At 39.0% G+C, this 25,864-nt stretch overlaps 1 protein-coding gene across 2 annotated transcripts; it reads right to left on the reverse strand.

The window, feature by feature from the left end:
- Positions 1-681: 681 nt before the first annotated feature.
- On the reverse strand, positions 682-25,636 carry HDC (histidine decarboxylase). 2 transcript variants are annotated; one of them, XM_075207930.1, is made up of 12 exons: positions 25,583-25,636; positions 23,854-24,026; positions 21,873-21,986; positions 19,004-19,126; positions 17,161-17,295; positions 13,728-13,871; positions 11,852-11,918; positions 11,583-11,745; positions 10,506-10,596; positions 9,297-9,395; positions 5,709-5,810; positions 682-1,734 (listed from the first exon to the last, which is right to left on the reverse strand). In XM_075207930.1, exons 1-12 carry the CDS (start codon positions 25,620-25,622, stop codon positions 1,048-1,050), a joined length of 1,938 nt encoding a protein of 645 aa, XP_075064031.1. In that variant the 5' UTR covers positions 25,623-25,636; the 3' UTR covers positions 682-1,047. The 2 variants fall into 2 exon arrangements, with proteins under 2 accessions (XP_075064031.1, XP_075064030.1); XM_075207929.1 differs by lacking the exons at positions 19,004-19,126; positions 21,873-21,986; positions 23,854-24,026; positions 25,583-25,636 and adding an exon at positions 17,817-18,689.
- Positions 25,637-25,864: the final 228 nt, after the last annotated feature.

Below are 25,864 nucleotides of genomic sequence, written 5' to 3' on the forward strand. Positions count from 1 at the left end.
CTTTGTCAATGGTAGGAGTAAGGGCAGAATGATGCACACTGCAAATTGATTTGTTTTTGCTCCGTGCGCCAAGCAAACTTTCAAGTTGTACACCTACTCTCCACTCTTGAAAGACACCTTTTTAAACTAAAAGTGAGCCTCTCCCAGCTGTCAAACACCAGGGTCTAGTCTGTAAGGAAGTCGTATCATTCCCAGGTTGTGAGAATCTCTATCATGTGCTTCTTTAGCAAGCAAGAAAACAAACATTGGTCTAGGGTCATAGAAAGTGTTTAATATTTATTTTAAATTTTTGGGGGAAATCAGTGATAAATTTGGTTCATTAAACATGAACAGAAAATATAACACATACTCATAAGTGTATATTAATTAAAATTACATAGTTGCCCAATTCACCAGCTGTGTTGGTACTTGAATGAATCTGCAGAAAAATACTACAGGTGGGATGGAATTAAAGGTCCTCTGGCTAAATAAATTTATGCAAAACATTTCCAGAGTAATTTTAAACTGGGAAAATTGGTGGGTACTTTGTAAAACAAATAAAGTATCTTAGCAGTTTCACCCATGGACATGTCTGAACTATTTGAGCTTTAGACATTGAATAAAAGGGTCATCAATTTCATATTTCAAATTCTATATAGATATGTGTAATTATGTCTTGCATCAACACAATAATAAATTAGATTGCATATGAAGGTTTTATTTATTGGTACTTAGTAAATGTGCAGTGAACTTTATATTATACTCCAATGTCAACCTTCCAATGAATAGGAATATTTAAATACAAGCTAAAATGTACCCCAATACTGGGAATACAACTGTTTGGTATACTAAAGTGTACCCATCACCTACAAACAGCGGGGGCAGCCATCATATGTACTGAACCAACACTTATGAAAATTCTATGCAGGAACCTGAGAACTGATGCACGAGGCAATCAGTGATCTGATTAAAGCATAGTGAAGGGATAGGCTGAATATCTGTTTAACCCAAAATGGCTGCCTCAACTGTGTGTACGCAACAGATTTCAAAAGTAAGTCTTTGTGTGACTTACACTAGTGCTTGGAGTGGGCAGCAGGGCAATTTAAGACCACACTGAATGCTTATTTCTGGGAAGCTGGGCACACTGTAAAACTTAATTAATTTCCTGAAGGCATTTTTTTCTAGAATCATGACCTTACCTGGGAGTTTGGAAAGTATGCTACCATCTTTCTGAAGTTCAAATTGGGGCACAATCTTTTCAACCATGGCCTCCCTTGGATTATTATGTCCTGGAACACTGTTACAACTAAGGGAACGAGCACTCTTTTTCTTGTTTTGGGTAGACCAATATCGATACATGAAAGACACTGGTCTATGTTTGCTGGCCACTGGTACACTCTCTGGAAAACAATCATCAAAGGGATCCAAGTCATCTTCAGACATCTGCTCAACCCAGTCTTTAGGACTGAATTCCCCATGTTTGGGCTGTACTGTGATCCTCTGGACAGAGTCCTCATCCCTCTCACCTTCCATGGTTTGCTTGTCATTGGGTATGGTACTGTGATGCCAGTTGGTGATATTTATTGCAGCCTCCCTGATCAGATTCCAATCACGCTGAATGTCTTCTCTAGTGGTGAACTGAGATGTGACAGTGAAACGTATAATAAACTTGTCATTGATAGTGGCTGGGACAAGGAACATGTTCCCCGACCTGTTCAATTCTGTCAGCACCTGTTCTGTCAGAACGTTTGGGCCCTGATTTTAAGAACAGAGAACATTAAGTTAATAGGAGAAAATACATCTAGAATCAGACTGAATAGCAAGACAAGCTGGTGTGGCCAAACACCAATTTTTAAGTTGTCTCCTGAAAGGATAAACCTACCACTATTGATTCAACTTAATTAGATCTTTGGGTCATTTTTAATAAATACTTTCCATTAGAGTCGATTGATTTTCCCTGTTCCCACCACCATCTCACTGCCTGTTTCTTTGACACATATATATGGGTTTGAAATCTCTACAACAGATAATTGTCCATGATGGAGATTTTAAAGCCAATGCATACAATGATGTGATAGTGATTATATGGTAGAAATTTATTCAGCGAGTTTGTAAACCTTTCTAGATAGTGTGTAAGAGTTTAATTAGCATGGATAAACGGTTATATAAAATAACAAGGGTGCAGGGCTGCTTCACTCAACCTTGTGAATCTCGCCATAAGCTTTCTGACTTTCTTCCAGCAGTAGTAGTGCAAAAACAATGGTTCAGTCTAGCAAACTGTACCCACGCCTGTGCTGAGGGCCATAACAAGGCACTTCACTGAACCAATGGAGGAATATTATTTACATGCCCCTAAAGTATCTCTTGGAAAGTCAGCAACTCCAGTGGGTCAATTAATACTATCATGAGGGTTTGACGTGTTTGCGGTCAATTCTTGAATGAGAACAGACTAAATAAGCCTGAAACATCTAAGTTTTGAGGAGTTGTAATAATAGACAAGGGCCTGAGTCATTAAGGAGAGCAAAGCATAAAAAAAGGAGTAACTTTGCACCTGGGCAAAACCATATTGCATTGGAGGGGGGAGGTAAATATAAAATGTGTGGACAGATTTATAGTTAGCGTAGGGCATGTTCTAGATCAACTTTACATTTCAGTGTAAAAATAAAGCTATCAAGTATTTGTGTGAAAGTATTTATCTTATGTGCAAAATAATAAACTTATTTGCCCCCCTTGCCAGAGCCGTAACGAGGCCGGTGCGGGCGGTGCCACCACCCCGGGCGCAGTCCCAAGGGGGCGCAGTGGCCGCCCGCACCGACTTCTGTGTGAGGAGTGAAAAGAAAAAAAAAAAATTAAACAGACCTCAGATTCAGACTGCCGGCCGCCCGGCGCATCCAAGATGGCGGCCGGCACCCGGCTCCACCCCCTTCTGAACTCTGCCCTCTGCCTCAGCGTCTGATGTCATGACGTTGCTAGGCAGCAGAGGAGCAGAGAAGCAGAGAGGAGCCAGGCAGCGACGGCTGGACAGGAGGTAAGTTTCAAAGCAGGGGAAGGGGGATGTAAGCTTCAATTATGGAGGGGATGTAAGCTGCAATTATGGAGGAGATGTAAGCTGCAATTATGGAGGGGAGGGGGGGATGTAAGCTGCAATTATGGATGGAGGCAAGGGGGGGGGGGGAATGTAAGCTGCAATTATGGATGGAGGCAAGGGGGGGGAATGTAAGCTGCAATTATGGATGGAGGCAAGGGGGGGGGAATGTAAGCTGCAATTATGGATGGAGGCAAGGGGAGGGGGGAATGTAAGCTGCAATTATGGATGGAGGCAAGGGGGGGGGATGTAAGCTGAAATTATGGAGGGAGGCAGGGGGGGAATGTAAGCTGCAATTATGGAGGGGGGAGGGGATGTATGCTGCTATTAGGGAGGGGGGGAATGTGTGCTGCTATTAGGGAGGGGAGGAATGTGTGCTGCATCTTGCTATTATGGAGGGGGGGGATGCTGCTATGCTTTATGAGGGATGGGGTGGTATGCTGCCATAATGTGTGAGGGAAGGGGGGTATGTATTAATATAATGTGTGATATGAGGGTAGGGAGGTTGGGTGTCTTAGTACATGGGTGGGAGTTAGGCTATTAATTTAATGGTGACGTTTAGGTGGGGGCTAATTATTTAATGGGTACTAGTTTATTTGTGAGGTGCTGGTGGGTCATTTTAATTTATTGATGGGGCTTTTTAATTTAATGGTGGGGTCTATTAATTTCAGGTGAGGTATTTATCTGTATTGCAGTCACAAGAATGCTCTCTGTATAGTATGGCGGTCATAGGAATGCTCTCTATATTGTATGGTGGTCATTGGAATGCTCTCTGTAAGGTATGGCGGTCATAGGAATGCTCTCTGTATAGTATGACGGTCATAGGAATGCTCTCTGTATAGTATGGAGGTCACAGGAATGCTCTCTGTATAGTATGGAGGTCATAGGAATGCTCTCTGTATAGTATGGAGGTCACAGGAATGCTCTCTGTATAGTATGGAGGTCACAGGAATGCTCTCTGTATAGTATGGCGGTCACAGGAATGCTCTCTGCATAGTATGGAGGTCACAGGAATGCTCTCTGTAAAGTATGGCGGTCACAGGAATGCTCTCTGTAAGGTATGGCGGACACTAGGAGGCTCTTTATATTGTATGTGTGTGTGTACATGTGTGTGTATATATATATATTTTTTATGTAAGTGCACATCCACATTATTTATGTAATAAATGTATTGCTATACAGCATTACACTATGTGAGTTTCTTCCTCTCCATTATCCTGAATACTACTGAGTATATATGAAGTGCCAGTTCCGGAACTTTTCAACATTGTATGAAGCATCTGCTATTCCCATGGGGTAATAAGGCTCAACTTGATTGGTGAAGATACCGGTTATACCTACAGATAAGCTTTAAAGATCTTTTATCTGGTACGCATATTATATTGGCACGGCGCTGGTGTTCTAGAGTGGTTTCTCATTTCCTTCTTCCTGTTGATCCACTATTATTACCTGAGTGTCTATACCTATTTAGTGGTTAAGATTCTGACTTTTGGTACACCTTTCTGTATTTTTATATACAGTATTATACTATTTGGCGCTCCCTCCCATTTGTTTTGTGTTTATATATATATATATATATATATATATATATTATATTTAGTGTGATGTTGACAAGGGGGCACAATGATAGAGATGGCTCCATGGCACGGTGTGATAAAGTAGAAACTGTTATGGAGAGCACAGTGGGATGAAGGGGCAGTGTGATACAGATGGTACCATTACATTTATGTTTTAATTTGTTTCAGTGAGTTTTATTTCAATAACAAATTAAATTTTTTTATACAGCTAGCATGTGATAGCTGCATTTAAAGTACTTTGATTCTATGGAGGCTTATTACATAAAGATCCTTACAAAGCCAGACCAAGAATAATGGAGAGGGAGGGGGTTTCAGTGCGGTCTAGAACTTGTAAAGTGCTAGCCACGCCCCCACAGTAGGCTGACCACACCCACCCGACAATTGACACTCCCACTTAGATGGGGGGCGCCGATTCCCTGTCTCGCCCAGGGCACTAAAATGGCTAGTTACGGCACTGCCCCTTGCATTGTAATATGGTTTGTACCGGAGAACAGTTGCTCCTTTTTTTGCCTTACTTTCCTTAATGACTCAGGCCCAATATCTTTTTTAAACTGTAGGGGCTGCTTCCTGGATTTGCTCATTCTTTCCCAATTTGTATTTTAAAGTCACTCTAACCTCATTTTAAAGCTTTTCAATATGTTTTATCAAATAGAAAGAAATGCAGATTTGTGTGCTTGGATACATTCAAATTACTTATTTCAGGCCTCTATTTACACCACACTGCCCGTTTGACTATTCTTTACACAGCACCAATAAATATATTGAGGTTAGTGTCCCTTTAATTGCATTAAACTGACATTTCTGGGGCTGTAGCACCACATTCATCTGCATTAATATTTTGGGTATACGAAAGGACATTGGTTTCACTGAATCTGCACAGTCCATAATGTAACAATATACATTTTGAAAATGAAATGTAGAAATCTACAATATTAATTTTCTCCCATTATCACCCACACCCTAAGTATATCAGTAGTCTTAATTATTGAAGTATTAATATTCCAAAATCAAGTAGCAGAAGTAGAGACAGTGCTAAGAAATACAACAACCCCCAATTATCAGTTTACCTTTAGACGGAAGACAACCAGTCCCAGGTGTCGCTTAGCAGGAACTTCAAACAGCTGGTCAGATTTAACCAAAGACTCAAAATACTGGGCCAGTTCTGTGCCCTGAAATTGTGAATACAGTCAAATCAACTGATGCACAGTTTCCAAGTCGTAGGGTCTGATAAGAAAAAAACAGCTGCTGCAGCTACAATCTCATCTACACACAAATAGTGGTTCACACTACATCAGTGTCTCTACTACTGACACATCCTCCCATGTACTCCCTCTATCTGTTGGAGTCCTTCAAAGCTCTGTTCTCAGCTCTCTGCTTTTCTCTATATATACCTCTTCTCTTGGTGAACTAATATGCTGCTTCAGCCTCCACTATCACCTCTTTGCAGACGACACAAATCTACCACGCCTCCCCTGACCTCTCTACTTCTCTTTTATCCTGTGTGTCCATCTGCCTCTTTTCTATCTCCACCTGGATGTCCCAACGCTACATACAGATCAACATGTCCAAAAACAGAGCTCAATGTTTACCACCCGCTAATGTCACTAGTGTCATTAACCCTTCTCTAGTCTTCCTCACGATTGATAACTTCATAGTCACTCATTTTCCCCAAGCCCACTGGCTTGATGTAATTTTCAAATCCACCCTCAGTATCACTCCACACTTACAGTCTCTTGAACTGTCACATTTCCACAGGATGTTGCCAAAACCATTACCCATTCTCTCATTATCTCCCACCTTGACAGCTGCAACCTCCTCCTATTTGGCCTACTCCTCATTCTAAATAAAGCGGTAAGACAGATGTTCCTGCACCACTCTCTAAATCCTTACACTGGCTCCTCATTAGCTTCAGAATTCAATTCAAGCTACTCACTCTCAACTTCAAAGCCTTCAGCAACTCCTCTCCTTCAGCTCTGACATCATCAGAAGATACACTGCCTTTTGCCCCCTTCTATCTGCCTCTGATCTTCTTTCAAGCACTCTCTCAAAACACAACTCTTCATTCCTCAAATCCCAGCTCTTCACTATAGCCTAGCCTACCACTACCTGGTACTACTGCCTCTGCATGTTCAACTAGCCACCGTCCCCTTGTACACCCTAGCACCTATTGTCTCAGCATTGCCCTCTCTAACTCTCACAAACAGATTCCTCACTACCCTTTGTCTCACATTTGTACCTCCTTCACTAACCTTGTATGTACTTGTTCTGTTTTTATGTGCGATTGTATTTTGTAGTATTTGTATCTCTGACTGTCTGGCATTGTAGAGTTACTTACAAATAGACGATGATGATATTGACACACTCTCCCATGTAGATTTTATGAATTTCTTCAGTTTCAGTTTATATTAACAAATATGATTTGCAAGGGGTATGTCTGTGTCTGAAGAAACAAAGCAAAAGCCTTCCAGTTACATGTAGTGTGCTACAGTCACTTGTTTGTATTTAGTTGTCAGCTGTCTCTAAACTCTAGTCAACACCAAGTTTGGTAATTTGTCCTTGTAAATGTTAGCTGACAATGTTCCTGTACAATGCTACTTATCTTGTTCTATATGTTAGTAGTATTCTAAGTCTTACTATTTGTTCCAACAAAATTGCATTTTGGTCATGTTACGTAGGGGTATTTTGTTAAGGTTTTTTTATTTGTAATGTCAATGTGAGTGTAGTCAGTGCACTGTACATGCTAGGGGCGCACTTAGGGGTTTTTCCTGTTACCTAGAAACCTCCCTTTCTCTAATCATGGAACCGCCCAGTAACTAGGTATAGTAAATTAACTATAACTCATTGTCTGCAGACTAGGAAACATTTCCATGAGCATCTGCATATGTTTTCCACACAAATTGGACTCAACAAAATGGCCGTTGTCACTTTTGTCTCTAGTGTATTATTTTTACAGTTTTGTACCTATAGATCCAGTGTTTGTCTGACATAGCAAATAGAAAAGTAAATGATCTGTTATTATCTGCAGTGTGATGTCCAGCACTGGGTAAGCGACTAGAACACTAATTTTAATAGTTTTTATTGTAATTGGGTGTGAAGGAGATTAATATTAGTTTTGTAGAGCATTATTAAATTGGTGAGATTGTCAGATTTATTTATAGAAGTGTTCACATTAACATACAGCTTACTTTATGGGGTAGTTTCAATTAGTAGATTCTAAAGAACAATGCGGCCCACAAACTATTACTACGGTAATAGGTGCGCTTTATTACCATTACTATGGTAATTTGTCCTTTGCATATGAAGACAGAGCGCACAGGGCTCTGTTTATTGGCGTATCTCCCTGTTCTGGGCATGCACAGAGTGATTTTGTGTACAATAAGCTCAAAATCGTCAGATATGTGTCTTTATGGATGTGACTCAGCAAACTTCTTATTTACAGTCAAACAATTTAAGTAAAAAAAGTGTCTGTCGCTGATTTATTGCAGTAAGATTGTTTTTATTTTGCTTTTGCTTTTGCTTTGTTCCAAAATTAAACAGTTGCAACCCACCTTCTAGAAATCCTGTGTTGGCCCCTTCATATATATATTGATGTATTTCCCAATCAGCTAAGTGTAAATGTTTGCAAGTATGTAAGTACTGTTATGTTCATGATGTTACATTTTGTTTTGTTAACAAAAATGCACTGCTACCATCTCGTGGCTGTTGACATAGTTACAATGGAATTGATAGGTTCACAGATGTGAACCTGTGTAATATTTTTGCAAACAATACAAGATATATTTTCTTAGAGACTGTATTTAGTGCTTAAGCTTCTGCCTATAGCCAGCCACCCCACTGTGCCGACATCAGTGGTTTGAACTGAATACCATGAAGGTCGGGTTTGCACTTGGCATCATATTCCCAGTCCCCTGATCATGGCATAAGATGCAGTACAGATGAGGCTAAATACACTCTGCTATAGTGTGTATCTGACAAACAAATACAGATAGGATGGAGACGAGGGCATTTGCGCGGAATAAATATGCTTTGTGTAAAATTTGTCCACTTTTTTTTTAGTTTCTTTTAACAAAACTGTTTTATTTTTATAGGAATAACATGGGCCAGTATTTTGAGCTGCATGCAGCCCCTTGCTCTTGTAGAGGTGAACCATGGGTGTTCACGGTGAAGGGTATTTCAGTAAGAGCGTGTAGAGCGTGTAGACAGAAGTTAAGCATGCACCTTCTGGATGTCTTCTATTTACAGTCACACATGTATTTGAGATAGGTTCTTTACCAAAGGCAGATGCTGTTGCCTACACAAGCCGCTGCAATTTTAGAGTTCATGATGATGATTGCCTTAGCTTTGCTCGAGATGCAAATAGGGGCTGACTGGCAAATTTTAGCCTGTGCGGTGAGACGCGGCTCAGCAGCCTCTTAGGAGCATTTTAAAAGTAAAAAAATGCAGGTGACCCTAGCCCAGTATCAAATCGGCCTCTGTATGCAACTATACGCTAGATTTAAGGCTTCAAAAATCTTGATATGTGTAACAAAAAATAGTAGTTGAGTAAATGTAAGTGTGCAAAACCATATTTGCACATAGGCACAACAGGCATCTTTTGCATTCACTCTAAATCACCCACTATGTAGCAAAGTACAGCTATGCTGCTAAATACTCACGTGTCTGATGTGTGCCTGCAGGTTTTTAATTCCAAAGGATCGAATGACAAACCAGAGCTTGATGGAGCGGAAGCGGCGACTCAAAGGAATTTGCCAATGCTAGAATTGAAAAATACAAAAAAAAAGCCTGGTGCAATTACACTTTTCTGAAAACAAACCCACCCAACACAATTAAGAATATTGATGGAGACTTTAGATGTGATGGACCATCCTGCAGCCTACATGTCGAACAGCAGTTGTGATTTAACACATACCTGTTATGTCATTTTGAAATATATAACAATAATCATATGCAGCGATTACTCCCATTTTAAAAAAACAAAATTCTGATCCTAACTCTCTTACAAATTACCGCCCCATCTCCCAGCTCCCGTGCCCCTCCAAGCTTCTCGATAATTGCCTACACTCGCCTCACACACTTTCTTACAGCAAACAACCTGTTGGATCCTCTTCAGTCAGGCTTTCGCTCTCAACACTCCACAGAGACTGCGCTGACCAAGGTTGTCAATGATTTGATCACAGCAAAAAGTAAAAGCCATTACTCTCTCCTAATTCTCCTGGATCTCTCGGCTGCATTTGACACTGTTGACCACTCTCTCCTCATACAAACGCTACAATCATACAAAATAGGTATTTTTATTTTAAGCACCTTGGTTTTTTTTAACTATAAAGTTTTTAAATTATATAAATAACAATTCAGCATAATGTACTTTAGATAGCTGGATAACAACAATTTCTTTATATTTGCTGTGCAAGTAACTTAACAAACTCTACCCTAACTATAAATGATATGGTAAATCCACTCTCCTCCCAAATAGCAGAACCTCACTGGTGCCTCTGTAATGGTCAGTTCTACAGGAATTACAGTGCTTAGATACCTCTTGAGTTGACCTTTCCCAGTATGAGACCTGACCAATAGAGGTGCCAGTGGGGTGACTATCTGAGAAATGCAGGGGTTCGACATTAGATCACAGTGTGTGTGTGTGTGTGTGTGTGTGTGTGTGTGTGTGTGTGTGTGTGCTGTGTGTGTGTGTGTGTGTGTGTGTGTGTGTGTGTTAAGAGGGCTTTTTTTTTTTTTAAACAACACATATAATATCTTAAATCCACTTGAATAATTTTGCTGACTGTTAGCTTCAGTTCTATTATGCCAGATTTAGTAAACGTCCTCTATGTGGCAGTTGTATTGTTATGCCATATATAAAAGCTTACCATGAAATCCGTTGCAGCTCCACTGTTGGCATGCCGGAGGTAGATGGGGTTGACAGTGAATGTTTGCTGAAGCTTGTATTTATCTTTCACCCTATAGAAATAGAGCAGATGTATAACCAAAAACATTTTGTCATAGGGGAAGCTGCAGCTCTCAGGTTGCCGGCACTCAGCTTTCTTTGTGAATGTAGTTTTAACTTTTTTTCTCAATTACATTATAGAGCTTCCATATTATGGAACAGGAGACAGGCACCCATGTAGTGGTGTAGCAAATAGCTATGGTGCCTTAGGTTGAGCATATGCTAAGGCGCCCCTCATGCATGCACTGCTAGTACTGGTGAATGGGTGCATGACCAGCATGCAGAGGACAAGATCACAGTGTGGAGGAGGGGGGGGGGGGGTGGTCAGCATGCAGGTAATAAGTTAGACTGGAGGGTTTCCAGAGGTACGGCCACCATAGCCAACATCCGGAGACCTCCTTTGCCAGATGATACTGTATATTCAGCAATTCCTCCACAATGGGGAGATTGTTTCTTTACTTTATTCAGACTTTTGATGTGTATTCTCTCAGTGATCTCCTCTGCAAAACAACAGGTAGAATTCGATTGGTTGCTATGGCCAATATCTCTACCTTACCTTTTTAGAAGCTTTAGTAAATCTACCACTAAGTGTTCTCTGTTATGCACAGGCAAGCAGTCAGTATGACCATTCTATGTGTCAGTGTGACCATTCTATGTGTCAGTGTGACCATTGCCTTTATACTAAATTAACCATTTAAATTCACATTATTAACTTTTTATTCATCCTACTTTTTTCTACATAACATTTCAATAACGGATATTTATTGCATTAAGATTATTCTGCAGGTAGAGTTTTACAAATGTTTTCTTTTATGTGTCAGCTTTCCCATTTCTTGGAAGGGACAAACAATATGTTACCATTTATTCTCCTGAAATCACAAGCCATTCAACACATTTTGAATTTTTCAGGCTTTGCTGCCTAGAAAATTGCTAGAGATAACAAGTGAAGGCATCTGATTCTCCCTAATGACCAGGCTAACATAACAATACCGGAGCTCACCAAAGAGCAGTGCAGTCAAAATGAACCATCATCCACTTTGATGGATTAAATGTGAAAGAATCAGCATAGTCCACTCCGTTGAGCAGTGATCGGAATTCAGGACACATAAAGGCAGTGCCAGCATAAGCAGCATCAATGTGGAGCCACAGTCCTTCTTTGGAACCTGGACATAAGATCACAGTCACACAGTAGAGTTAGGAAATTAACAATAGCAACACAAAAATGTATAGTCACATAAATAATCACTATTTAAGAATTATCCTACTTACATATTGGTCCCAATTCTGCAAGGTTATCAAAGGCACAAACGCCCGTTGTACCCAATGTTGCACAAACCTATAACAAGACAATTAGAAGACATAAGGGATTGTCTCACTGGGCATTTTCTAGTATTGTGTGGCTTTAGAAGAAGCCTTTGACTGCTTGTTGTCTGCTTCTGAAATAAGCATAAGAGTGTAAGTTCCAAAGTAAATAAGAACTATTGAGACAAATATGCATAACTTAACTCTTTATACTATTTACAGAACAAGGATTTGCTCATAGTATTGCACAGTTATCAATTTTATACAGCGTGCCCTATGAGTCTTTTCCATAAAATAAACCAGTCAGTCACTATCACTTTTGATTTTACAGTGGATAAATAAATATGTCACAAATATCCAAGAAATACTCCATTACCGTTTACCGTATAGCCTGTCTTCTCCATCCCTAATCCCGCTGATATTGCAGATAAAGATGGAGTAGAAAGCTTCAGTGACCTAACCCTGGGTACACTACACTACAAAAAAGTTCTAACAATGCGATTGTTTTAGCGATTTTACCAACAACAGGGGGGTGACCTGATCAGTATGCTGATTCATGTGTACACACTATACCCGTTGTACATGATTACCCTCAGATCTGTGCTATACATCTGTCATAACCATCGGCGGCAACAGTGACAGATGTCCATAGTGACAGATGTCAACTCATTGTCTGGAGAGACGTTCTGAAATCTATCTGTGCTTTGATATTATTTGGTATTTGAAACTTCACTACCGTTCCCTATTTTCTATTTGTTTTCTACAGTTGATCAATGTAAAGAAAGGGTTAATTACTAACACATTTCCGGGATCCTCAGTTTGGTATTCACTAAAGCAGATGTATTTATGCACAATATTTATTCTAAATCCAACCAGGGTTACAAATTTGTATTTTAACAATGTAACAAAATAAAAACTCTACTGAACAGCCCATCCCGTGCCAGTAAGTGCTCCATAGACTGAAAGTACAGTGCTGGAGACCACCCTGCCAGATGACTTAAATAAATATCAGGAAGGTGAAGGCACAGCTGGTTTCACCCCTCTCCACTAAGAGGTTAGATATGCCCCCGGGGCAGGTGAGAGTGTCAGTAAGTAATGTGCACCAAGCCTTATTTTTGTAGGTTAAAATAAAACTGGATCTAATCTCTGTAGTTTCAGGGAGAACAATGAATAGATAGATGGTTTTATGTGGTAATGCTGTCATATCTTGGTAATTTAACTGGATATTCTGACAGTACCAATTGACATTTGAACAGATGTTGGTCAGTACTGCAAGTTGCTTTGAGACTACACAAACTACAATTTCATGCAGTTTGGTCTAAAATCTACAAACCAGTCATCCAAAACCCTGCGTGTATAGGTATATTAAGTCTAGGTGTATACTGTGCAGAGAGGAAATATTTAATATCATAAAATAAACTTTTACATAGCTGAAGTAACCCTGCATGGTTTAATTTTGGTTGGTTCATTTGGTTATATAGACCAAATTGAGCAACCATTGTAATCATTGTGGACTCCTCATACCTAGTGAAGATTTAATCTGAGTGATCATGGGGTCAGGGGAGGGCTGGCAAATTTTAGCCCGGGGGCAAGACTCGATTTAGCAGCCTATTTTAATGGGAAAAAATGCAGGTGGCCCAGTGACCCAGCCCAAGGTCGTGCACTATGGGACCGGCCCGGGGGGGCAGATGCCCCCCTGCCCCCCAGCCCAGCCCTGCCCCTGCATTGGGTCTATCATTCTACATGGAAGTGCTGAATCCTGTGCCTACAACATGATCTGGTTGTTCAACACCATGGCGGAACACACATATCAGTGCAATATGGCTACACACGCGTCACTCACAAAGACAGGAACAAGCCCGCGTTTTCTATCTTCTTCCACTGCAGCTTTTAATGTCTCTCCTCGAAGGGAGAAATTTTCATCCACAGGCAAGAAACGGACTTTTACCAGAGAAATCAGGCCGGCCTTTTCCACTGAAGAATGAGCCTGAAGAAATGAAAGAATTTGTTGTTTTTTTAATTGCCAATAATAAACCAGTGTGATTTCAGCCTGACACTTTGCAACTTGATATCGATTAATAGACCGCTGTTCATCTAAAATGGAATGTGCGTATAGTGGTCTAATTCACAAATCATAGTTTCCAGCATCTATGCAGTCAAACCTTATTTGATGCATGAAAACACATTAAAATGCAGGTGACTATAAAGGTCATTGATCCCTAAAGCCACCATTAATAAATCTCTTCAACAGTGGTTATAATGAAATGCAATGAAAGTTGAACATGCTGCTAATTCTGTGTATATGACCACTGCCGGCCAAGAAGTATGAATCTGACTGAACCATGCGGCTGTTTCTAATTGGTTATACAAATATAGGCCATCATAGGAATAAGTATGTAGGTAAATAATCACCTGTCACTTTAAATTCATTCTTACTATCACATTTTTTGGACTGTGTCGATAAATAATGAAAACATTCCTTTTGCTCCTAAAATAATGTTCTTTGTGGCCACATTTATGTCTCAAATAATTAATGAGAGCAATGTGACATCAGAACTGTTTTATTAATGTGTCTCACAAGTTGGTATTTATTTCAGCATCAGAAGATGGTCCGTTGAAAATGATGGCCTGCGCTTGATCATCTCCAACCTAGAGGTTGTATGAAAATCTAGTTCTCTTGAGGGACTAAAAAGGCTGATGCAAATACAAACCACTGGGGCACCCACTAAACTTATGGCTCTCATAAATGTGAAATGATCAATCAAAATTGTCGATGTGACCCAACATTTGCTCAAGTCCTAAGATTAATATAGTTTTGGGTCCCACCCTGTGCTATCATCGTTTTCTTTACTGATAGACTTGCTCAATGGTGAGTGCCAAGTGACATATGCAAAAGTTTCCCTTAAGTAAGAGGACAAGGGGGTCAACGACGGGTCCCACCAGATAAGTTTCATGTCCCCAGTGTCACCACAACCATAGATTCAAAGTCTTGAACGTGATCAAAGAAGAATCCCCGAGCCCTTTTGGCTCAGACCGGCAGAAATTAGACGTACATGTAGGATATCAATTTTTTGTCCATAGGAGAGGAAAGACTAGGGCCAGGGGGTAAATTTACCAAACTACGGATTTGAAAAAGTGGAGATGTTGCCTATAGCAACCAATCAGATTCTAGCTGTCATTTTGTAGAATGTACTAAATAAACGACAGCTAGAATCTGATTGGTTGCTTTAGACAACATCTCCACTTTTTCAAACCCGCAGCTTTATAAATTTACACCAATGTGCAAAAATAACAACATGTTTTACTATGTAATATTTCCATTAAAATGAGCTGTATAGAAGAAAAGTTATTGTAACAATTAAAGTGTGTTCAAAGAATATTAAATGCACTTTCAGGCTGGTAGCCCAAAAATAATGGGAGCAAATGGGCCTGCTCATACACACTTTCTGACATGCGTTTGCTTTGCATACATTTTGGCATTTCCTGTAAGTGTTCAGAATTATAAACCATCAGTAAAAATAGAATGGACTTCTTTGGGAATGTTCATCAAGTTCATAGTACACTATGCTGCACATCTAACGCTGCAATAAAGTTAGGACGAAGTACAAGGCTTTGTCTACGCCATAACTAACATTGTTTCTCAACACCTGTTTGTACTTCCTGACACAGAGATTGGTATACCAGTGTTTATCAGCATTCTTAGTTTGAAATATTGAAGAGGTTACTGACCCACTGAAGTAGATATATTTAGATAAAGAAAACATAGTACATAAGGTCACAGTTCATAAACTAACAGAGCTGTTTACAGTGTGTAATTAATTTGATCCAGCATATTCTCAAATAAAATAATAAAATCTGTTTTAGATATTTGAAATGAGAGTTCGTAAAAAACAAACAAAAATGGTGAATATAATGATAATATGTCGAGAAGTGTTTCTCACCTTAAATTAGTGATATACAAAGTATAATCTGTGAATGTATTTTATTATTTAGCAAGATTGTCAAGGGGTAAATATTATCAAGGGGATCTAAATGTATTCTTTAACCTCATGCATCATGTATGCGATGTATAATGTGCCTGTAGAAACGGACATAGAGGAAGGGAAAACATCCACTGTTGTTAGATATCTATGGAAACATATTTGCAGCCATTATCATAGGAGATAATTGCTGTGGATACGTCACCAGTGTGACACTAAACTTACTGCTAGTGGCAAATGCCTACTAACATTTACACAACCAAATGTAGTTATATATACTAATTTTAGTAGTAAGCCGTGCACATGATATAAATACACTTACATGCACATGGAGTAAATCTATGAAAGGTCAAAAAGTCCTACTGACACTCATTTTCACTGGCGATAGGGCTTCGCACTATACATCAAGTGAACACCACTGGTGCTAGCACTGCTATTACCGACGGTAATCCTGCACCGAAGGTAATATTCTCTGTGTTTCACCGATGATAGATTCCAGATGCATTTTTATCATGCTTGCCAACTCTCCCAGAAAGTCTGGGTGACTCCCGAAATTCGGGTCAGTCTCCCGGGCTCCCGCGAGAGCTGGCATTTCTCCCGCATCCATGAATTCCCTGGTTAAAATGACGCAATTCACAGAGAATCGTGTCATTTTGGCCCCACCCCCTGCTACAAAACGTCATTTTAATCCTGCCCATTAGTCATGCCCCCCTCCCGGACGTCGCCTACTAAAAGTAGGCAAGTATGATTTTTATGCTATTTAATAAGGATCGTAGTTGTAATCATCCTTTTCCTGTTATCAACTTTTCAGGATAATATTGCTATTTTATTTACTTATTGAGTTCTTTTTTCTGAGTAGAACTGAAGTCCCAAGTCGCGGCAAAAATGTTATTAAAATCTGCACTCATTTTCCCTTGAGTTCCATAAACATGCGAGGGAAAGTGAGCTGAGATTTTAGTACGGTATTAGCCAGCAGGGTGATGTCCGGCAGCACCTTGTGGCTAATTGAATCTGACCGTTAGTGTCAGCTCTTGTGTCTAGACTATTTCGTTGACATTACAGTGTTAGGTGGGAAATATCATAATCTATATCTTCCAATGCATTTTACACTGATGTGACCAAGCAATACAATAATATATTTGTGGTAGCACTTTGTAGATTCCTCTTTTCATTTTATTACCTAAATACCTGAAACACCAGAATAAAATGTAAAAACAATCTTGTCACAAAAAAAGGACTGAAATATGTATGTATATTTTCTGTAGATGTAAAATGTATGAGTGTTAATGGCTGTACCTGATTAGATGCGTAAGCAATGAGTCGGGAATTCAGGTTCGAATCATCTGAATCAGGTTCAGAGATTTTCATACTCAGGATTTTATCCTTCCTGGCAGCCAGTATTGCTATCAATGTTGACTCACTCACAGTGCTCTGAAAATGAATAATAATAGTTTAATATATTAGAAAAAAGTTGCAGCCCACTATATTGTTTCCCAATTTTTACAGAACAGTCTCTGTTTTCGTCACTGGAAATCCTCAAACCTTCCACCTTATAGTAGTAGGAAGATAATTTCACAGACATACAAACTATGGAGTTCCTGTGGCTTCCCAGCTTCACTGTAATGTGCTATATGCGGTAAAACATTATAATAGAGTGCAGGCCTGATGAAAGCTTCAGGCCGACCTAGGCTAATACACTCTTTTTACTTTAGAGAACAACTATTCTCTGGTATTGTTAAATGAATTTCAATGTATACCTCTCCTTGCCACTATTTTGCTCACCCAAAAAGCCCCCACCCCCCCCCTAAAAGCCTTGCAGCCTAGTCAGTCTATTGGATAATCAGGTCCTGGTGGAGCATAGCACTTCCAGACTAAAAGACCAACTACAGGATTTTTATATAACACTATTTATTTTTATACAGTATTATTATACTACTCACTACCCCACTTACCAAAACCAGCATTATCCCAGCATTCCTTGTTGCACGTGGATGAGACTTGTTTCTACAGGCCATAGTGATAGACCTGGTATTAATTGGGGCCCAATACACTAACCCCTTACCTCTGACAGCTCCCTTAGAGTACTGCTAACATTGTTGAGGTTATTCATTTGATTACAGCTTTGTTTATCATGAGGTTATAACTACATATAAAACAGGGGAGTGGGATTATTTACATGTATATAACATGCTGCTGTGTCCAGGTTGTACCACACTAACTCTAATCCATGTAGTCTGGTGACCAATCTTATGCTCCAATACTGGCTATGCCCATTACTTTATTAGGTAGTCATTTATGTCCTAGGATCACTGGCAATTACTAGCTAAATTGTGATGAATCCTGATTGTGGTCTTTTACACTACCACCTTTATTTTACCAGTTGTCCCATCTGGAAAGATGGCAGATGCTTTTTATACTTATAAGAGTGGGATGCATTATGCCCACTGCATGCTATTTATACAAAAACATGTCCAGTGCTGCTGGCAGGTGACTGTAAACTGTTTTCAGGATAAGGTAATAACTCTCCCAGACATACAGTGAAAATTCCAACATGACTCTTAATGGGAAAACAAATACATTTGCAGATATGGTGCAAGGCTTTAAACATGACCTGCCCAACTTTATGTTTGCCAGAGAAATGCCACAGGAAATAATCAGGTTCTTCCTGTATAATAGAAACGTGCTTCATCCAAGAACCTTGTTGAGCAACACTTAGAGTGGAAGTTAGCACAAATAAATGACCAAACCTATAAGCACCTTTCTGCCTCTAATTCCTAACAGAGAATTACCCAGCTACCTGACCTGGGAATATATATAATATATACATGGCCTATAGCTGTTGGATCTTTTGCACATGATGGCAAACAAATTTGAGGCTGCATGAATAGGGCCATTCTGCGTAGCACGCACACTGAGCGTTACCAATTATATGATGGTCATAGACGGGAGAGGACTGAAACAGAAGACTGCAGAAGCCGCCGTGTTAAAGGACAACCAAGAAAAGTGTATTTCTAAGATTCATTCAATCTTTGCTTTATATAGTTACTCAATAAATAAGCAAATTATATAGATTACTTACTGTGTCCTTTGTACTGTGCAATTCATAACTGTACACGAAATACACTTCAGCACAACTTACTTGTAGCACGCCTCCCCCCTTGCTCTCTGGATAATGGTGAAGAAAATGACAAGGAAGTCCCAGCATTTTAGCCAACCAATCCATCACATTCATTTCTAACTCAGTGCATGCCGGACTGGAAGCCTATAAAATAACAATAAACTGGAGTCAGCACCAGGATATCACATTACGTATGAATTAGAGAGATTTACTGCAAATACAATATATTTGTCTCTTCGCCTGCTTGTGTGGTCTTACTAATGGTAATTATTAATAAGAAGCAATTCTCACATAATACACAAGTAAAATCTACAGTGTTATAAGTGTTGAATGTTGACATCATCACATCTGCATTATTGACAAAGTTATAATTACTGTAACAGCCGTTTTAAGCATGTGTAAAGTGACCTTACATTTCCATACATCATACTGCCACAGTATTACCAATAGAAAAGAATGGACACCTTTTATTTAAAATTGTGTCGTAAATTCACCCAAATAAATGTGGCCTATCTTTAATATCATACATCCTGCTCATATCAGTTCAAATGAAAACTGATGCACACTAAGAAAGAGTAACTAACCCTGAAGAAACCTTTTTATATATATATATAATATATATATATATATATATATATAATATATATATATATATATATATATATATATATATAGATATATATATATATATATATATATGTTGTAGAGGACAGTCAGATATATTGTGTTTCCTTTCAGAACAGCCGTGGATAATCAGAAGTAGATGCTCACAGCTTGAAGCTGACTGGTGCCATATTTCTGTGACTGGCTCTCCCACATTCTTAGTGTCAGACTTTAATCAAGAAATAAACAGTCCGTTGGCACATATTTATGCCTTAGAATACTTTTTTTAACATCAGTTTACTGTTTATAATTATATTACAATAAAAGTTAATCAGAGTAAGACATTTCCATCATAATATAATTTTTTTCCTATCATTATATAGGGAACAGCAACACCCACAACTCATTATTACAGCTCCCAGGCAGGTAACACTTATATTACTAAAGTCAGTACAAGAAATCTCTCTGTGACCCTCACATCTATCACAAGATGCATCATATGTTTTTTGTTAAAGGATTGTGTTTATTTTTTTAGTTTAAAGTAGCAGTTCCACAAGTGTTTTCATTGCTGCTTTAATTCTACATTAAGATTTGATATAAATAAATTTACTTTTTATTACATTTAAAGGCACTCGTTCATTCAGCAGATAATTAAACACAAAGGGCCTGAGTTATTAAGGAAAGTAAAGCAAAAAAGGGACTAAATGTTCTCCGGGACAAACCATGTTACAATGCAAGGGGTGCATTATTTTGCACATAAGTTAAATACTGGCTGTTTTTTCATGCTTGCCTACTCTCCAGGAATTCCCAGGAGGCTCCCAAATTTCGGGAAGTCCTCACGGACTCCCGGAAGAGTAGACAAAGCTCCCGCATTTGCCGAAATTCACAGCAGTGAATGGAGGGGGGGGGGGCTTAATCACATAATTAATCTCCGCCCCCTCCATTCAATGCCAATAATTTCGGCTTTTCATAGTGGGAGCGGGGCTATGGTGACGCGACCACGCCCACCTCCTACCCCATGTCACATGACTTCTGCCCTGGATCTCCCGGGGAGAAATCTTAAAAGTTGGCATGTATGCTTTATTTTTACACTGAAATTTAAAGTTGATCTAGGACATGCTCTACCCCAACTATAAATCTGTCCCCACATTTTAAATTTACCTCCCCCTTCATAATGACTTAGGCCCAATGTATCATTTAAAAAAATATATTACTATACACAGTTACAAGCAACACAAATGACCAAACTCATGATAATGCACAGGGTACAGAGTTTATACTACAGGAAGTAGGTTGTGTAGTATAGGAACTCAAAGAGACACTTTTGGGCATGTATAAATGGATGTACTATGCACCAGATCCAAAGCAAGGAAAGAGGGCAAGGTAGATTTGGCTCTGTATAAGAACTGACAATACAGGAGCATTAGAGTTGTGGTACGGTGATACTAAGCTTGTGATTTGGTGGCTTTACATGGTCAATGAGCTCCTCTGTGTAATATTCTTAGAGATTACAGTAGGGAATACATTATTATCTTGTTTCTATCTCAATGCTTAATTTAAATTGTTACTATTTGCCTTCATTTGTATTTATAATGTGAGTTTCCGTTCCCATTGTTAACCTATTTTTATTGTTTCTCTTGTATGTTTGTAATATAGTGAAAAGATTACAAGAATAAATTACCGTCCCTTTAGCAATAATTATTACATAAATTTGTAGGCGACATTCATTGTTTCACAATGCAGAAAAATGTCTCCCAAACCAACCAACCAATCAGATTCCCATAGACATTTTTCTAGTACAGTTTAAAAAATGAAAGCAAATGTACAATTGATTGCTGTGGGATCACCTTTGTTCTACCTTGTTACCATGTGTTTACACAGTTTCCTGTAGAACAGTTTTCTATATGTCCTCCAATATTTCTTATAGCTGTACTACTGCTCCTCCACGCTTGAGTAGGGGGAAGTGGGAGGGCCAATCACAAGCAGCAATCTTAAAGTGTATTTTTTAAGTGGCAATCTAAATCGATTTACCAGTTCTGTATCACAGAACCAGCATAGGCTATGAAAAAATGGCTGCGTGCAGCAGTCACCAGAGATCCGGCTAAGGTAAAGGGCACCTTAGTGAAATATTTTACCAAGGTGGCAATGCAGCTTTAAGTATCAAGGACAGAAATGGGCTCTATTATCAAATATTAGATAGCTGTGACTATGCTTTTTCATATTAAGTGTATATCAATCTAGGAAAAAACAAACATACATTGAGCTGAGTTGGACAGGTTCAACATACCCATGTAAATCCTAAGCAGTTTATAGCATCTGCGAGCATGTCTCCAAGCAAGGAAGGCCAGGAGGTTAGTGCTGGGAAGTATGCGTGCATGTGAGGACTCTGCCAGTGGACAACCTGCAGGAAAAGACAATGAAGGATTTATACATTGCAGGAAATTACTATATATATCAAACAAGATAGATAGCGATATATATATATAGATAGACAGACAGACAGACAGACAGACAGACAGACAGATAGATATCTTTCAACAGTTCTAATCAGTCATGAACAAGAAACATTGCCTATCAGCATGGGAATGTGATATATGGCCCAAAAAGAGAGTAGTTTGAGCAAATAGCGGCATTGCCTAATTTGTCTCCGTATTCAAAATAGGGATGTTTGCAGGTGAGGAGAGACAGAAGTGCTTGTTTTTACCTTACATACAAGAAAAATGGTGAACGTGTAAATATGCCAAAAAGACAACACAAATTGTTCCTTTTGGTGTTCTTCCTATTAATCTGTTTTTGTGCAGTTTTTGACTGTATGGGAAAAAAGTCAGCTTCTATTAGCACTTCAGCAAAGCATTTGTTTTAGAAGCATTTACTCACAGTCCAATTTCCCAAATGCAGTCGCAGCATTCTGGATTACAAAAAAAAATCATAACTAAATGTCCTTGTGACCTGGTGTAAAATATAATTGTGGGCCCCTACTCACAACACCCACCAATAATTGCACCCACCACAAACACAAAAATCACATACATCTCTTCGGACACAGACATTTCAGCTATACTGTGGGCTGCTCCATCTACTGCCTGAGGCTGTAACCTCCTATTCCTTGTCTGCCCCCCTTACGCTCTCTGTGAGCCTGCACAGCATATAGGGGAAGCAGATGGTTCCACAGGGAATTTGGATCCACTAGCTATTGCTGCTTCGCCTATGGTTTCATTACAGAGAGAAATTCAGTTAATACAAAGTATGAATGAAACCATTTGTTTTCTTTTTTAGCCATTTTTTCACGTGATATTTTTGGTTTTGTACCTCTATTTAATGACCGGTGCCCATATGTTCCCTTTCTAAATGTTACATAGGTGGCGACACGATCGTCACCTGAGCCTGCATCACATGTGTGACAAAGGGTTAATCAAAGACAACCACCTGGTCTGTATAAAAATGATTAAAACTCTCCCTGTCTATCACACACACTAACTTTGCCTTACCCATTATGCCACCACCAAGGTTTTTGCTGAAGAGCTGACACTCTAAGGCTGGGTACACACTCCAGGTTTTTCAGCCGACTAATGGGTCAATGGAGCGATAAAAGACCATTCCGGCCAATATCGCATTAGTGTGTATACTTCCTTTGATTGTTCAGCAGAACTATAAATCTTGTTCCAATGTCGTTACAATCATGCAGTGTGTATGAACTCACGATCAGGATCTCCATAGAGTTTACAGAGTCATGACTGTTATGACAGTTGAAGAGCACAGATCTAAGGGTAAACCTTTTGGAACATGTATAGTGTGTATGCATAAATCAGCATGCTGATTAGGACTTTTTTGTTTATAACACATTGGTCACAAAATTCTGTAGTGTGTACCCAGCCTTAATCAGGAAGGCTTCAGATCTCCCTTTAAACTGATATATCATAATTTAGTTTCATCAGAGTTATCATAATCCAGATGATCTCCTCTGACCCAGTGTAATCATAAACCAAATGATCTACTCTGTTTCAACTATGTAGACTATGTAAGCTACATGGCAACGCTGTGGACAGTGGTTAGCATTTATGCTAGGTTAATTGGCTGTTGACAAATGAAAACTTGTCTTTGTGTGTGTGGTAGGGAATTTAGACTGTAAGCTCCGATGGGGCAGGGACTGATGTGAGTGACAAATATTCTCTGTACAGCGCTGCGGAATTGGTGACGCTATATAAATAGATGATGTTGATGATAGGTAACATTTAGAGGTTTCTTATACAGAGACATATCCATTTTACCCCAGGCATGATGATGTCCTCAATGTCCCTGAAGATGTTGTCCCAGCTCTCCGATTCCACTGGGGCACTGTCAGGCAACAGCCCTCTCATGTAGCCAGGCTGCACATCTGGAATTACCCGCCTGTCTCTCACAGTGCTGAGGTACTGACAGATATAATCAACCAATTCTTTGCCTGGGTATGGAAATAACATTTACACAGAGACTATCAATATGTGCACTAGTAAGTACAGGAATACAGGGGCACTTAATCTGAGCTAGTACATTTTATACTACACTACTAAATTTATTGGTACTTTTTGGTGAGTCTCAGATTTATCCACTTGTTTGTTTATAGAAAATTACTATCTGTATTTTTCTGCCTTATTTTAAATAAATAACATTTCATTTCAGTGCATTTGTGTTCACATGTATTATTGATTTAAATGGCCTTACAGTCTTAAATCTTATAGCATTCTATTCCAAATATCTTTAGCCCCATCATGATCAGAGGTAATTTAGACATTAGCGATCATACCAATTTTTTTTTTTGTTGCATTTAACTTAAACAGAGAATAACCCTCAAAGTTGAGCTTATATTGTCTTTCTTGTTAGATTACATTTTAATGTTTTCAAACAAATTGTTTGGGGGGCTAGACAAAGGTAGTTTGAGAAAGTGGGAACGTCTTTTATGCATAGGAAGATAAACAACTTGAATGATAAAATAAGTTTTTTCCTTTTTACCTCTTGGAACTTTTACTTAGTATATATACATTTTAAACGTTTTAGTTACTTCCATTCCTTTTATTTAAATGCTAATTAGGATTTGGCGCAGCATTAATCCAGCCAATCCAGGTTAGATTCTGTATTTGTATAACACAATAAACTCTGGATTTGAGTCCTCACTAGTTCTACCTATCACCATCTCATACTTGTATCTGTCCATTTTTACCCAGACTATTAGGTAATGAATATAGGTTAGGTTTACATTTTTAGTAAATACACTTGTAATACAATGATTTGTCTTTCTTTAGCTTGCTTTTTAAGAAATACTAGTATAAACTCAAGGTGTGCCCTGCTTTCTGTGTAAATATATGTATCAATAAGGGAATAAAAATACAGGAGGTCTTTTATTAAGCCCCGAGGCAAACACACAGCTTAAGACCTTTGAGGGAGGTGACATGAACCAGAGTTTGCACAAGTGCTCCTAAATTTCTGCCAACGTGTATCAGCCTACACAGCAAGAGGGAGGTGTTCAAGGAAGAGCAGAAGTTTGGGCCAGCAGATGGGCTAGTGTTTTGTGCTAACCATAGAATAACACAAAAATGTAAATTGAACATTCACAATTGCCGATAATCCCAATTTTCTAGGGGCCGATTGTCACCTATTCTTCCCTATTTTTAATACAGACCAACTGCGCAGTACCACTTTTCCTATTCTGAGCATTGCAATGCTATAGATATAATTATATTATGATGGGAGGCAGGGTGTAATGTCCTATACTGATGAAGAATACTGTATGTAAATCTGTCCTTCAGCAGAGTGTCCCTGGAATCTGTATGTGAATTTTACTAACTATGTATAACTGCACATTTCTATAGATCCATATATGTACCATACACTGTTTCAATGCACACAATAGTTTATTTAATGAAATAAAAAATCATCTGTCCAATATCTAATATAATTATCAAATAGACAGTCTTCGCTAACTGCTATATTACCTATTATGTGAGGGTCCATGTAACATACCTCTCTTTCTGTATTCTTCTGATTCCATTGCAGATTGCATATCAAGACGTGAGATCCCGCTTTGGCAAGGGCTGTCTGTATGATCCTCCCTCTCATGTCTAAAATTTTATACCCCTGTTATCTCTCAGTCATACGTCATTTACATTTACTCATAGTAAACAGTTTATCTTATTCCATTTATTTCAGATGCCACTCCACCAGGTTGATTTGAACTAAAAGAAACTCTCAAGCACTGTTTGCTTTCTCTGTTATCTTTGATGTCTTCAGCTGAATCAACACAGC

The sequence above is a fragment of the Mixophyes fleayi genome, chromosome 4 (assembly GCF_038048845.1).
Source record: "Mixophyes fleayi isolate aMixFle1 chromosome 4, aMixFle1.hap1, whole genome shotgun sequence".
NCBI classification, from domain to species: Eukaryota; Metazoa; Chordata; class Amphibia; order Anura; family Limnodynastidae; genus Mixophyes; species Mixophyes fleayi.

Bases quoted from the DNA above. Each gene is read 5' to 3' on its own strand.
- HDC (XM_075207930.1), bottom strand. From the start codon at position 25,622: ATGCAATCTGCAATGGAATCAGAAGAATACAGAAAGAGAG. The intron at 21,987-23,853 runs GTAAAATGGATA...CTTTTCCTGCAG, and splicing joins AGGACATCATCATGCCTGGG to GTTGTCCACTGGCAGAGTCC. The intron at 5,811-9,296 runs GTGAGTATTTAG...TCACAATTTCAG, and splicing joins TGCAGGCACACATCAGACAC to GGCACAGAACTGGCCCAGTA.